The sequence below is a fragment of the Pezoporus occidentalis genome, unplaced genomic scaffold (assembly GCF_034315485.1).
Source record: "Pezoporus occidentalis ecotype Australia unplaced genomic scaffold, CSIRO_AGI_Poc_V1 ctg182, whole genome shotgun sequence".
Taxonomy (NCBI): domain Eukaryota; kingdom Metazoa; phylum Chordata; class Aves; order Psittaciformes; family Psittacidae; genus Pezoporus; species Pezoporus occidentalis.
This window is the reverse complement of record NW_026913662.1, coordinates 956,646-971,824: the sequence shown is the minus strand read 5'-3', so window position 1 is coordinate 971,824 and position 15,179 is coordinate 956,646. Positions and strand designations below refer to the sequence as shown.

At 36.6% G+C, this 15,179-nt stretch overlaps 1 protein-coding gene across 1 annotated transcript in view; it reads left to right on the top strand.

The window, feature by feature from the left end:
- NUP205 (nucleoporin 205) overlaps positions 1-15,179 on the top strand; it is a 49,307-nt gene that overhangs the window by 21,535 nt on the left and 12,593 nt on the right. The window contains exons 16-29 of the mRNA XM_062615483.1: positions 191-290; positions 2,067-2,204; positions 2,461-2,650; positions 3,277-3,397; positions 3,903-3,984; positions 4,401-4,565; positions 6,544-6,668; positions 7,606-7,720; positions 8,734-8,883; positions 9,748-9,822; positions 10,555-10,712; positions 12,460-12,540; positions 13,396-13,587; positions 14,860-15,130. Coding sequence (XP_062471467.1) covers positions 191-290; positions 2,067-2,204; positions 2,461-2,650; positions 3,277-3,397; positions 3,903-3,984; positions 4,401-4,565; positions 6,544-6,668; positions 7,606-7,720; positions 8,734-8,883; positions 9,748-9,822; positions 10,555-10,712; positions 12,460-12,540; positions 13,396-13,587; positions 14,860-15,130 — 1,963 coding nt within the window. The remainder of the gene's footprint in view (positions 1-190; positions 291-2,066; positions 2,205-2,460; positions 2,651-3,276; positions 3,398-3,902; positions 3,985-4,400; positions 4,566-6,543; positions 6,669-7,605; positions 7,721-8,733; positions 8,884-9,747; positions 9,823-10,554; positions 10,713-12,459; positions 12,541-13,395; positions 13,588-14,859; positions 15,131-15,179) is intronic.

Here is a 15,179-nt window from a genome sequence, read left to right as displayed (position 1 = left end):
GACAGTATTTGACATGGTGAATTATAAATGTTATTGGATAGCATTTCAGAGTCAGATAGTCCTCTGATAATTCTGATCCAGTATATCACTGCACTCACTACCTGTTGTGTTCTTTGTTTCCTGGTCTTGTTGCTGCAGTGTTAATCTTAATTGGTGTATGACTTTTTTCTCATTTTGTGGTTATCTACAGTGGGAAGTAGCTGAGGTAGTTCTGGAAGTGTTTTACAAATTGCTGCAGGACTATGAACCTCAACTTGAAGACTTTGTGGACCAATATGTGGAGTTACAAGGTTAACTTGTTCGTTTATTCAGTGGCCAACAGAGCTCTAACTTGCTTTGCTTTCTTGTCTCTCTCTGGTGATGTTGTTTAATATTGCAAGTAGGCTGGTAGAAAGCTAGACCAAGGCTTTAAGACAGAAAAACATTCAATAAATATCCACATACTATCAGAAGTTAAGCTGTTGATTCAGTAGGGCTTCATGTACACTATTTCCTATTTCCGTAGCTCTACTAAGAGGATGATTTCTGTCTCTTGCATTGCTGATTTGATTAAAGAGCAGCATTTGATGCTTAAAAAGCACCTTGGTTTCGGGCTTGTTCCTCTATGTTTCTTTGGTCTATATCTAAATCACCACTATTCACAGGGTTAATTTAAAGGTGTCAGTATTTTTGATATATCCTCTAATATTAGTATTATTCATATATTAATTATTCAGAGCAGACAGTAGTAGCAGAATTATGATCTGAAGTAATTTAATTCTGGACAACTATTCTTTGAAAGGCTGAAGTAGATGGCAGATGCCTCATTATAGGAAATTTAAGGCTTATTTGGTCTGCAGGGTGTTTTGGGTTTCTTTTGTTTTTTTTGTTTTAATGCAAAGTTTCTTCTTAACATTGAATGCCTGTGGATTGGCTTGTAGCAGTAGAAAGCTGCAAGAGTCACTTCGTAAGTGAATGACAACTTTAAGGCGTACCTCTCCAGTGAGCTTGCCTCAATCAGAGAGGCCTCTATGCCCTGTACTTTTGACAAACAGTTCTTGACAGCCTAACTGGCTTGAGCAATTCCTGTCCTCAGCTAGTCCTTCAGCTTGTGTGATTGTTTGTGGGTTACATGGTATGTTGGAGAAATGGGCTAAACCCATTCTTTTTTACTAGATCCATTTCTTGAACTGATTCAGTGTGTGACTGTGCAGTGGCATGTCTTACTGCTGTGTTAGGCAGCAGTACAGACACGGTGTGAACGGAAGGACAAGGGGATTGTTTAAGCTGATGCCAAGAAGAAACTTCATCCACATTCTTACTTGCATATGAAAAATTATTCTTACTGCTTTCTTTTATCCTATACTATAATTTATAGCAAATTATAGTTTACTAGGAAACGAGATAAACATTAGCCTTGACTTCTGATTTGTGAAGGCCATTGAGTTTTAGGCTAGTAGTTTTGGTTTTGCATAGATTATTACAACAGACATGTAAACATCTGTACACAATGAGCATCAGGGGTTCAGTGGGCCTTCTGATTTATGAGGGCCTTTGAGTTTTAGGCTGGTAGTTTCATTTTTGTATAGATTGTTACAACAGACATACAAGCATCTGTATGTACACTATGAGGATCAGGGTTCAGTGGACCTTCCCAGCTTTGATTTCTGGAAGTGCTTTTTCCCTCATCCAGGGTCTTTACACAGGCTGGGGGGGGATGCAAAGTTTTCCCAGTTGCTTTTCAATCTTGCAGAACCATTTAATGTAGCTCCAGTGTGGTATAAAGTCCTAGCACTGATTTGAATCCAAGGTCAAATTCACTTAGGGAAAGTCTAACTGGATAAAGTTGAAATTGTGCTATTAGATACTGAAAAGAATTGGTAATTGCTATTACCATTCTTCCCAAACTTTTAAACTTCCCTAAGTGGCTTACGTGCAAAGAAAACCTCTGAAGACTTTGGAGTATGTTTCATCTGTTTAGATGTTGCTTACAATGACAGGGACTGCTACATTTTGTAGCTCAGGCTAGCTTGAGTAATTGATGTCTTTTGTATTAGATATTAATTTTTTTCCCCTCCTTTCTTTAGGAGAAGAAATAATAGCCTACAAACCACCTGGATTCAATTTGATGTATCATCTCTTGAATGAGTCCCCAATGCTGGAACTGTCCTTTTGTTTGCTGGAAGAAGGGGTTAAGCAGCTTGATACTTACGCTCCATTTCCTGGTATGTGCCTGGAATTTATTTTTTGTATGAAGTTAAAATGCATACTACATAGGATTTAAAGCTGACATTACATATCTTCAACCTCATGTTGTTTCTCTTGCATCTAAAAAGTGTGGCTTGGGGGGGAATTTTCCTAGGAGTAAACAACTGACAAGTTCTTTCGTGGTGCAAAGCTTGATGAATGAGGTTTATGAATGCAGTCTGTTTAACTGCTTCTTTGATTTTCTTATGGTTTGTTGTTGTTTGTGCACTGCAGGGAAGAAGCATTTAGAGAAAGCTGTACAGTATTGCCTTGCACTTCTAAACTTAACCCTACAGAAGGAGAATCTTTTTATGGATCTGTTGCGGGAGAGCCACCTTTCCCTTATTGTCACACCATTGGAGCAGCTGCTCCAAGGAATCAATCCTCGCACTAAAAAGGCAGATCATGTGGTGAATATCGCTCGGTATGTGTGAAGTACTGAGAAGGGAGGATTTTCAGAGGCACATAAGAGTTTGGGTCCTGGTCCTGTCATTAGTTTTACTATCCAATGTTTCTTTTTGCACAGAGCATCATACATGTTTTTGTCTTTCAATTATATTACTTTTTTCACATAACGCTAGTTGACAAATAGTTTAAAAAAAGCAAGCCTTTTAAGGTGCTTCCACATTTAATTTTTTTTATCTTGTGTGTTTTGGGTCCACGCGGTAGTTGATTTTAGCTTGTTTTGGTTCTTCAGTGACATGTATTTCTGTGTGATCTGAAGTTATTTTCTCCATGTTTCTGCTTTGAGCCTGTGACCAATTGTTTTAATTTACTCTGTAGTGTTTGTGCTAGATTTTGGATAAAAAGAATGGTAAAAATTCCAGAAGAGATTATTATCCCTACTCAGCCTAGTACCCTTCTTTTAATGGAGGACTGTTAAGTGTTTCGTATAGATTTAAGGTTGGTTTGTAGCTCTAATGTTATCTCATGTAGTTTGATTTGTGCATGTTTTAGTTCTAAATGTTGTTTAATTTCTCATCTGTGTCTTACCATCTTGAAATAGTAAAATTCTCAATAATTCATTTCAATAATCTTGTATTTTTCAAGGTATCTTTGTCATGGAAGCAGCAATCCTGAACTGGCTTTTGAAAGTGCTAAGATTTTGTGCTGTATTTCTTGTAATTCCAACATCCAAATAAAGCTAGTTGGTGATTTCACACATGATCAGGTAAGTGATGGTTTCTTTGGATCTGGAAAGAGAAACTGGTGGAGTAATACTGGTATTCCATTGTGTTACTTTAAAGGTCAGGGTTCTAGATCAAGTATATTAAAACTATATATGTCTTATATCTACTTACCTCTAGAAAGTCTTTCACTGTGGTACTGTGAAAAGCAACTACATTAATTGAAAATAAGAACTCCAAAATCATTAATGTTTGCAAGAAGGGAAAGAACAATATTCTTTGAGATAGTAAGACTTTTTCTTGACTTTATAGTCTTCAATCTGTTAGGATAACCTATCATATGTATCAAGAACAGATTTTTTTTCTGTTCAGTGGCTAATTGCTAACCTATGTTTAGAACAGCAATGACTCTTAACTCCTGCTTATTAACTAGGTTATATAATTTTTGTCTAGAACTAATGTTAACTAATATGCAGGGAACTATGAAAGGTATTCTTTTTAGTACAGTTAAAATCCTCTTAATTTTCATCCTTTCATTGTTGAATACAGAGTATTAGCCAGAAACTGATGGCTGGGTTTGTGGAGTGTTTGGACAATGAAGATGCAGAGGAATTAATTAATCCAGATGAGGGTATGTAAAAGGCTTCTTAAAAATGGCTCATGTAGTTGTCTTTTGTATAGAATTAAATTAATGGGAGGTGAAGAAAGTGCTTTTAAGTCAGAAAACCCCTTTCTTGTGGTGTTTTCTGTAGAACTAGACCTTTAAATGAATGAAAAGCACCAATGTCTTGTTAATATATGTCCACAGTGTGATGAGCCAACTACAAACTGAGTGTTTTTTCAGAAGACATCATTGCTCTGGATGTGTTATTTAGAGCTGTATTAATAGTAATTTGAAATTTTGGTCTTGTATCCCTTTGTACTAATATAAATTGATGCCTTCACTTTCTTCTGTTTAACTAGAAGGCTCTGAGGGTTATTCTGTTAAATGCATTTCTTCACTTCATTATTCACTTTTCTATTTTTTTTTTTTTTTTTTTAATCAAGAGCTGGAGCCTGAAAAGAAGCAGGCACGAATCCATCATGAAACAAGGATCCATATTCTGAATCTCCTTATCACCTCTCTTGAGTGCAGTCCTCCCAGCCTTGCTTTGTATCTCCTGGGATATGAACTGAAGAAACCTGTCAGCACCACAAATCTCCAAGATCCAGGTATGAGGAAGAAACATTGATCTGGCATTTAATCTCTTTTGTTACCAATACTGAGAATATTTATTGGAAAATTCATGGGGAGAAGCAGTTCCTCTTAATGTTAAAAGTAATACAACAGGCCTTTTTCAGTTCCTCAAAAGCTAAATTAAAAGAGATGTTGTTACCAAATGCAGTGTTTAAACAGCAGTAGGATTTGATCCTTTGTTTAAATTGAATTTTGGAACAGACTTGAAATTAGAGTTCTGGCGGGAAGTGATATATATGTATAAAAATACATATAAATATATATATAGTAATATGAACTTTAAAGCAACAGAAGTGACATTTGTGATGTTTCTTGTAAGGGTGAGAAAAATAGTATGTTAGTATGTCGTTTGCCTCCTCAGTTTCTAACTTGTATTCAGTACAAGACAGACATTGATAAACTTAAGTGAGTTCAGCAGAGCTGGCAGGAGGCTGGAGCACTGAACCTATGAGGAGAAGCTGAGGGAGTGGAAAAGAGAAGGCCTTGGGGGGACCCAGTAGTAGTAGTCTTTGAATATCTACAAAGAGGTTAATGAGAAGATGAAGCCAAGCTCTTCAGAGGTGTGTGGCAGGGAGAGACAGCGGGCACAAGTTGAAATGAGAGGCTCCAAGTGGATATAGCAGAAACTTTTTCACCATGAAGACAGTGAAGCAGTGGAGTGGGTTGGCCAGAGAGTTCAAGGAATCTTCACATTTGGAAATTTTCAAGACCCAGCTGTATAAAGCCATGAACAATCTGGTCTTATATCATAACTGAGCAGTAGTTTGGAGCTGAGATGTCATGGAATCCCTTCCAGTCTAAAGTTCTAGATTTTCTCTGATGTTTTAAAGGATGTTTTATGTGAACATGTTTGAACAAACATTTCATTTTAGTTATTTAGAGAAGAATATTTTTTCACTAGGTTTGTATTGGATGCTGTGGCCCAGCAGTGTTTGGTCTTTCATAGTTATAAATGAAGGGTAGATAGGGCCTAGATTTTATATGGGGGAAAAAAAAAGTCTTGAAGTTATTTGATATATCAGAAAGATGAAAAAGAAATGCCAACTTATTTTTTTCATCTGCAAAGGAGCTTTCAGTTGCAGTGGTACATGTTTTGGGTATTTTGAAATTCTGTAGTGATGTGATCTAGGTAACTCATCTGCACCCACACAATTTTATATGGTCTCATATGTTAGGTCAGTGACAGGGACTTTGTCTCAAAGCCATGAGAGAGTCGTGTGCACATCTTTGAATTATCCCATTCATAATGTGAAAAAATAATGACCATAAGCCATTTGCCATGAGATAATAATTTCCTACTAAGGCATAAATTATACATGCCAAACAAAGATGATTTCCCCTGTAAGAACTGCAGTTATTGATGCCTTTAGTGCGTCAGGATATCTTTCTGGGTTGATTAAAGAATTAATTTGCTAAAGGAAGAAATCAAAAAGTCAGGATTTTGACTTCAGTATTAAAATCTCCTTCCCGTTCCCCTTAGTTGCAGTATCAGGTGCCTCTAGAAGCATTAGTCATAAAATGGCTGTAATTGTAAAATAAAGACAGGAATTTCAAGCTCTTCTTGAAATTGCCAACTGAGTATTCAGTTAAAAGTTTTTAAGAGCAGGATTTTGTATTTTCATGCAGAATATTAAAGAATAATTGAATCTTTTTCATAGAACTGAAGGAAAAGTTCTTAAGTTTTGATTGCCTAATTTATCCTCTAAAGCATCTCAAAAGCCTACAGGTTAACAATAAACATTTTCATTAGAATTTTGCTGAAACACAGTTCCGTCTTTCATTTTAATTAATGGAGAAAAAAACTCTGCCAGGTATTTTTGCTTTAGCTCTGTGGAGCAGTATAGCGCAGCACAAGGTATCTGAACAATTGAGTTTCTGTAATTCTGTATACTAACCAACATTTGCTGTGGGGGCTAGTAAGATCAAGAATGTTAAGAAATTCTCTATTTTAAGGTGTCTTGGGTTGCCCGCGGACTTGCCTTCATGCCATTTTGAACATACTAGAGAAGGGTACTGAAACAAGGAATGGGCCTACAGCAGTTCAGGAATCTCCTCATCTTGCAGAACTCTGTTACCAGGTATTCAGCATATTTTCAGTTGGTATATAGTGAAAATAGGCCCTAAATAAAACTGGCTACTTGGTGAATACAGACTGCTGATGATTTTGGCAATTGTTTCATTTTTCAAATGCATGTGTCAGGTTTTTATATACCTTGAACTCTTTCTATTTTACCATTTCCTCAGTGAAAAAGTATTCTTTTGTAGCAACAGAGAAAATAAAAGAATCTGTACTCATGCAGAATTTTGAATTGGGATGTACTCATATAACTGATGTTTTAAATGTTTCTGGCAAGCCCCTGAATCTGTTATGACCATACACGAAATTTTTTTTTACTATTTTTTTTTTTTTAATTTTGGAACTGCAGTTTGCCAGCAAGTAAGATAACGATTCTAAATAAGCCAATAAAATCCTCTTCTTTATTCTGTAGCAATGACAGAATGTATGTACATATGTCTAAGGGGATGAGATGAGGAAGACAGCTGAATTAGGCATGTGTGCAAGGTAGTTGATTTTTAGCTTTAAATCATATAGCCATATGATTGCACACCTATATTATGTTGAAAATCTGTGGAATCTAGACAGGATTTTAAACACTATTAAAAGTGAAAGAGGCCATATTGCAGGAGGAGGAAAAAAAGAAAGATTGTGTTTCCTGTCTTGGTAAACCTGGAGATGGAAAAAGGCTTTTTTAAGTGAGCTGAGCAGACAGAAAGGCTTACATGGTGTCATGTGAGCAAATAGCCATTGGAATCATCTACACATTGGTACTCCTTTAATGCCATAATTCAGTGTCTGTTATATATAATATGTTCAGCTTTGGAGTAGAAAACTTACTGTAAATACAGGTAATAATATTTGAGCAGTAAAACAGTGCTATGCATATTTTGATTTGGTGGTTAGTTTGTTTTTAAAATAAATTCCATAAATGGCTGTCTACTGGTTTTGATTGTCAGGTGATCTATCAGTTGTGTGCATGCTCTGACACGTCAGGTCCAACTATGAGGTACCTGAGGACCAGCCAGGATTTCTTATTCACTCAGCTGCAGTATTTGCCATTTTCTGTCAAAGGTAACTTTATACTAAGATAAGATTGTGCATGTTTAAAATCCAATTTATCTTTTGACTCCGTAGGAACACAGAAGAAGAAATATAGGTAGCATTATTAAACTGAATCAATTATTACCTCTGCTAACCTTTTAATTCTGTAGAAATTGAACTCTGCCTATTTAGAAAGTTTAGACGATTAGCACTGAACTTTTGTAAAAGAATGCTAAATTTTCAAATGCATCAAGTCTCCAGAAGCAAATCCTAATTGATATTTCAGTTGTTGTTATAGTTTTGTTAGACTATGCTACAGAACAAAATATTTTTGAAAAGCAAGAATGCTGTGAAGAACTGAGGGAATAGAAGACTGGTGGTTATAACAATCTGTGTATTCCCTTCCTTTGAATAAAGTAATTTTATTTGGTGACAGCATTAATTTTTAAGCTAATAAATGTTTTTAATGTCTCAGACCAAAACAGTTTCTCAATTGTCTTAAACTGAATAACTCTACTTACTCGCTTTATCAGATGTTTGACCACTAGTTCTTTGTTAAATGATAGTAAACATAGCATTCACATACATGTATCCAGCATGGGTAAAGCAGTTTACATAATTCTATTGTAACTTAAGAATCTAAATTAGATGAATATAGAATATGAAGATTCTTGGAGACCTACATTCAAGCCTTATCAACTTTGATGAAAGTTATAGTTTATTTTGCATAAATGTTTTTCACTGAAATTAGAACTGATCCTATTTGCTCGTGAAACACTGCATTCTCCACAAAGACTGTTAGTACATTTATATTCAGATTTTTTGCATATGTGTATACTCTTAATTGCATGTATGTGTATGATTTGTTTTCACAATAACAGCATGTTCATTTTGTCCCATAAACAAACAGTGAGAAGATAATGACATCCTCTAAAACATCATTATATTTTTATATTATTAATATTATTATTTATATTTTATTATATATTTATAAAACATAATATTTATGTTCAGTTTTATAACTGTTCCTTATCTCCACCCAGAACATGAAATTTCAACACTGAACCAGATGTCTTGGCTGATGAAGACTGCAGCCATAGAAATGCGAGTGACATCTCTGAATCGCCAGCGCTCCCATACACAGAGACTGCTGCATTTGCTGCTTGATGACATGCCTGTGAAACCATACTTGGGTAAGAGGAATTTATTGTGAGGGTAAATAAACTTGAATAAATGGAAATGTGAGGGGCTTTATCTGAATTCTTTCCTCCACAGACTTGGACAGCCCATTTGTCGTATCAGGTCTGGAATTGCCACTGGAGGGATGGAAAGAAAGATGGTGTTTTAGACTCTGAAGTGAGAGAAATTAGGGCATGTTGTCACTATGTAGAAGAGGTGGAAGGTTTTCCTTAGTAAACTGTTGTAGACAAAGTTTTTCTCAGTCCTAACTTCTGTCTGTCTGTTACACATTTCCAACCCTCTGTCACGTAGTAGATAGTAGCTACAGGTCAGTTTCGCTTTTGACATTATAACATTACAAAACTGATTCCAATATGATGCAGAATGCAACATTAAATAACAAGGCAAGATTTCAGAGTTTCAGAGCAGAGGAAAAAGTGAATCAATTTGAAGAGAAACAGGTGGTAATAAAACTCTTTACATGAAGAAAATAAACATACTGACTAGAAGATAATGGGCTGCAGCAATATGGTGTTTTCCCTCACTTTTATAGGTCTTAGCACAGTGTTTTTGTCTTTGTGGAGATCTCAGTGTGGGAAACTGTGTCTAAATACCCTACTTGTTTTACAGTGTTCATCCAGCTGCGTTATTTATACTGGAGGGTGGGGTGTCCTTTTGGGCATTTCTAGTATTGTCTAATCTGTATTTGATAATTGGCCAACTTCTGTGAGATAAGTATTGTTTTCATTTTATTAAGGATCAAAGCTGTATTAGAAGACTTCCATGTGAAGGGCCTGTCAGTGTGTGCTCTCTCTTTTTCAGTATTAATAAAGTAGGTGGTATTTAAAAAAAAACAACTTACGTTTCATTACCTTCAGCTGATGGTGAAGGAGGAATGGAAGATGAAAGTCGATCAGTCAGTGGGTTTCTCCACTTTGATACTGCTTCCAAAGGTAAACATTATGACTGTTTTCTGAATGGGGGGGAGGGCCAGCTCTAGAAAGGACACTTTGGAAAAGACAGTGATAGACTTTCTAAGCAGCAGCAGTACCTAGAACAATTTTATTTAGTGTGGGTAAAAAAAACCCTAATTTTAGAATCTTAATGTAGATGGTTGGAGCGAGTGGGAAATTCTGAACTGGAAAGGAAGTTAGAAGTCTGTTTCCCTTTTCCTCCATTTCCCTTTCCCGTCTGTGGAAGGGCAGCATGGCAGGGTTGCAGTCTAAACCAGTGAGACTGTTGGTAAAGCTAAACATGTTTAAACATGTAAAACATGTTTAAACATGTAAAGCTAAACATGTTTAGCTTTAGCAAAGAATATAAAAGCTAAGTAACTTCAGATTCCTTAGTGTTTCTGAGTATCAACAAAACACTGTGTGGTTCTCATTGAAAACCAACCTCCTCTTAATTAGGAGAAGAAATATGAATCTTGTATTTCTAAATATTGGATTACATGCATACATAACAGGAGAATGATGCAGTGTCACACAGAATTTAAGGCTCTAGAAAATGTTTTTAAACCCCTTATATAGATTGATAGCACTTTCTGAATATTTAATGTTTTATTTTGAAATTCTACACATTAATATCAGATTTACAAGTGTAAGTTAGGCTCCTATTGTGATTTTTTTGTTGTTTTCCCCTTGATGTTGCTGAATACAGTTTGAATTGATTTGCATTTCCAGTGCGCAGGAAGATCTTAAGTGTCTTGGATTCAATTGACTTCCGTCAGGACATACCAGAGCCTTTGCAACTGGATGTTTTTGAGTGGCGTCAGATTGAGCAAGTCATTGCTAATTGCGAGCATAAGAATGCACGTGGACAAGTGGTCTGCAATGTCAAGGTGTGCACTGGTCTATAGTCTTGAATGTCCTATTTTATATCTTAATAAAAATGATCAGTGGATTAATAATACTTAGAAAACTGCTTTCAGGTAAAAAGTACAGCTGTTTCAGATATGTTCATTAATTTATGCAGACTGTTCAGATTAGTTTATTTCTGCATTGCACACACTGATTTCTTGTCTGCACTAGACAGATGCATCAGTTTAAGACATTTTCATGAAATTTTTTTATCTTATTATTTTTCCCATCTTGGAATACCAAAGTGATGTTGCAGATATGATATCTATTTTACGTATTTAGTTAATCTCCAATATATGGAACTGTGTAGCACTACATATGTGTACACAATTACATACACAACACTCTTGTATACTGGGGTAGTTCTTAGAGGCTGTAGTTAAGTTACTAACACGTGAGGGGTACTTGACAAGTGTGTGATAAATAGTCCTGAAAAAATTGTCCTCTGAGAGACAAGAGACAGAGCAGGAGCAGAATGTACAGTTTTTCTTGATGGTGATAGGAATGCAGCTATTCCTTATTTGGAACCAGCTATTCTCTATTGGAAAATGTATTTTAGACGTGAAAGGAAACAGACCCTTCTATGTCAGAGAACTATAGTAGAGGTTGAAGAGGAAAAGGAATGCGATGTGTTAGAAGAGCTCATAGAATTATTGAATGGTTAGGGTTGGAAAGGACCTTTAGATCATCTAGTTCCAACCCCTCTGCCATGGGCAGGGATACCTCACACTAAATCATATCACCCAAGGCCTCGTCCAACCTGGTCTTGAACACTGCCAGGGATGGAGCATTCACAACCTCCCTGGGCAACCTATTCCAGTGCCTCACCACCCTAACAGGAAAGAATTTCCTCCTTATATCCAATCTAAACTTCCCCTGTTTAAGTTTGAACCTGTTACCGCTTGTCCTATCACTACAGTCTCTAATGAAGAGTCCCTCCCCAGCATCCCTATAGGCCCCCTTCAGATACAGAACAACCTAGGACCAGAAGTAAATGAGTAAGTGCAAAAATGAGAAGTGCAGTGAGTAGGGAGAGAAACTGGACAGCTGAAAGTACTGTAGTTAGAGAATGGAGTATTGGGGAAACCTAAAAAAAATGAGTAAAACTTGTTTGAATCTCAGTCCTTTGGTTGCATCTGTCATTATGTATCCATCTCCTAAATACTTCGAGGAGAGACAAAGTCATGTACCTTGTCATTTGTCCTGGTTTCAGCTGGGATAGGGTTAATCTTCTTTGTAGTAGCTGGTGTAGTGCTGTATTTTGGATTTGGGATGAGAATAATGTTTATAATGCATTGATGTTTTAGTTGTTGCTTAGTGTTTACACTAAATCAAGGACTTTACAGCTTCCCATACCACCCCACCAGCAGGTCAGCTGGGGTGCACAAGAAGCTGGGAGGAGACATAGTCAGGATAGCTGACCCAAACTGGCCAAAGGGATATTCTGTACTACAGCATGTCATGCTCAGTATATAAACTAGAGGGAAAGCTGGCTGGGGACTGCTGCTTGGGAACTGGCTGGGCATTGGTTGGTGGGTGGTGAGCGACTGCATTGCACATCACTTGTATGTTCTATTATTATTATTTTATTGTTGCTATTACTATTATTATCCTTTCCTTTTCTGTCCTATTAAACTGTCTTTATCACAACCCATGAATTTTAGTTTTTTACCCAGTTCTCCATTCCACAACACCATTACACTTTCTTTTTTAACTTTTTAATTTCAGTACCTTCACAGAGTTCTGGTTGCAGAAATCAATGCCCTTCAAGGAATGGCAGCAATAGGCCAGAGACCTTTATTTATGGAGGTAAGTATAGAAAAAGTAACTACTGTTTGTTGTTGCTTTTGGTGGATTTCATTTATTGTCAAGCAGTAAGCTTCTACCATGAAAGCCTGTGGATTTGAGCCCTAACTTTAAGTTAGTAATGCCTGAAAAAATAAATTAAAAAAACCCCAAAACATTAAAATTTGGTAAGATTAACTATGTCTCACTGTACTGTTACATTAATAGCAGAACTGGAGTCTCTTGTTTCTTTAACCTTTTCCCTTGTCGTTACTGATAATTGCAGTTCCCACCCCACTGAACAGAAAGCAGTACATACTAACGTCAAGACTGGCTGTTCACAAGTACAGAGTGTAGCAGCCACACTGGGCTCAGGGAACACTAATTTATTTCTCCTTTCTTCTGCACAGCTGTAGTTTCACTGAACCCTGAGCTTAATTATTTTCTGAGCTTCCTGCCATCTTTTAAATTTAGGTGAAATTGGCTAAATGGATTTGAAAGTTGAAGGATGAAGGAGAAATGAGTCAGACTAAAATACAAAGAAAAGGCACAGAGATTTTTCATAGTTGTTCTTGTTTTGATTTTCAAGTGTATGTTAGAAAAGAATTTCCCTAGTTAATTCCTTTCTCCTCCCCTCTCCTTCCTCTCCCCACTATAAGCATGAGACATTCGTGATGGAAAGGCCTTGTGAAAAGCCGCTCAGAAAATAGACTGGCCTATCTCATTAAAATGATTAATAGCAGCTTGTTTCTGAGATGCTGAAACCTTACCCTCCCCCCCACCTCCTAAACACTATTACTAGTAGATAAAATTGTCGTCTTGAAATCTGTCTTTGCCATTAACTTACTTTATTTCAATGTCTTTGTCATGGGTATTCAGGAGGTCAACACTATATTGCACTATGTAGTGGAGCGTAACAAGCTGCTGCAGTGCCTCCATGCTAAGAGGCATGCTTTAGAGTCATGGAGACAACTGGTGGAAATCATACTCACTGCCTGCCCCCAGGATCTCATACAGGCTGAGGACAGGCAACTGATTATTCGTGAACTATTGCAGGATGTGCATGACAAGGTAATTCTGTATTGGAAATCAGCCATATCCTTGAAATTTGTTGCTGTATTTTTTTACGTGAGGGAAATTACTTGTCAAGCAGCCTTCTTAATTGTGATCCCTCCAAAATTTGTCTGCTTTTAGTATTCTTTTTAGTTTTCTGATTGTTACTGTGCTGAAGTTGAATGCACTGTGGACAGAGGAGATACTCTGAATTCTTCCATAGCTGCTGTTGAACTATGAACTCTATATTGACAAATTTCAAAGACACTTCAGTATAATCTGGTATGCTCATAGTCTGTAAAGGATGTGTGAAAAGGAGACAGCATGATGAGGAGCATAGAAGAACTCACCGGAAGGATGAAGGCAGACAGAACTGCAGTTGATAATCTATTGTGTTTAGACTCACTGCAAATAATACTGCTGCTGCTTTTGAAAAATTAGTAGAATGAAGCTTCATAGATGAAAAAATAAAGATTTTACAATTCAGAGCAATTTTGGAAATGTGAGAATTTGCTTTGTCTTAAAATATTTAAGGTCTAAATGTTTTACTGCTGATAATTTTTGAGACAGACTAGGCAGTTAGTACCGACCCAGCCAGTCTCTAAGACAAATTTTAATGGAAGGTCCTTGCATTGTTTAGGCTGCTGGGGTATCTTTTATTTTATTTATTTATTGTAAGAGCTGTGCTGTTGGTAGTTTTCCTGATTAGGCAAGTTGTGTTTTGAGAAATATATATTGAAATGTTGTATTTATTCAAGCAAAAAAAATAACTATTTGAAGGTTTGTTGTTGTTGCAATTTACAGTGGGGTCAGTTTTGTTTTTTTTTCTGTAGGAGTTACCTAAAATGTATTTTTTAGTATAGTGCTGGTTTTGTTTTTAATAGTAATATTTTTATTAAATAGCTGTAAAGCCAAGAGGGTGTCAGTTGTTCTTTCCCTAACTTTGGTTTAGATATTTTACTAATACAGCAAGTCAGATGTTAATGCATTTCTTCCCCTTTCCCCATCCAGATTTAATTATCATCCTGCCTGTGACTTGTGTAAATACACCCCAGAATACTAACGGCCTTCTCCATTAAAATGTGTTCAATTTACCTTTCTGAACAAGTTCATGACACTAATGATTTTGATGTGTCTTGAATAGTGACATGTTAATGAAATCCTTAGGCATACCTAAATGAAATAGTTGAGAAGCTAAATTAATTGGTTTAATAGCTCATGCAATCAGACACTTTTCTACTTTTTTTTTTTTTCTTTTTCCTGTTCTTTCCTGTCTTCTTCTGTATTAAGATCCTTGATGATGATGCAGCTCAGGAGTTGATGCCGGTAGTTGCAGGGGCTGTGTTCACCCTGACTGCCCACCTGAGCCAGTCCATGAAAACCGAGCAGAAACAGCCACTTGCACTCCCTATGGCAGGACAATCTCAGTACACCTTGATGCTGGATGGTTCTTTTACCTCATCACCTAGCTCTGAGAGCATATCCATGGGTTTTGCTTCCATTGGTGACTCCTCCCTCCACATCATCTTAAAAAAGCTCCTGGATTTCATTTTGAAAACAGGTGTGTTGACCCTTGCAGTGTGTGTATGTGGAAAATCCAACCACCAAGA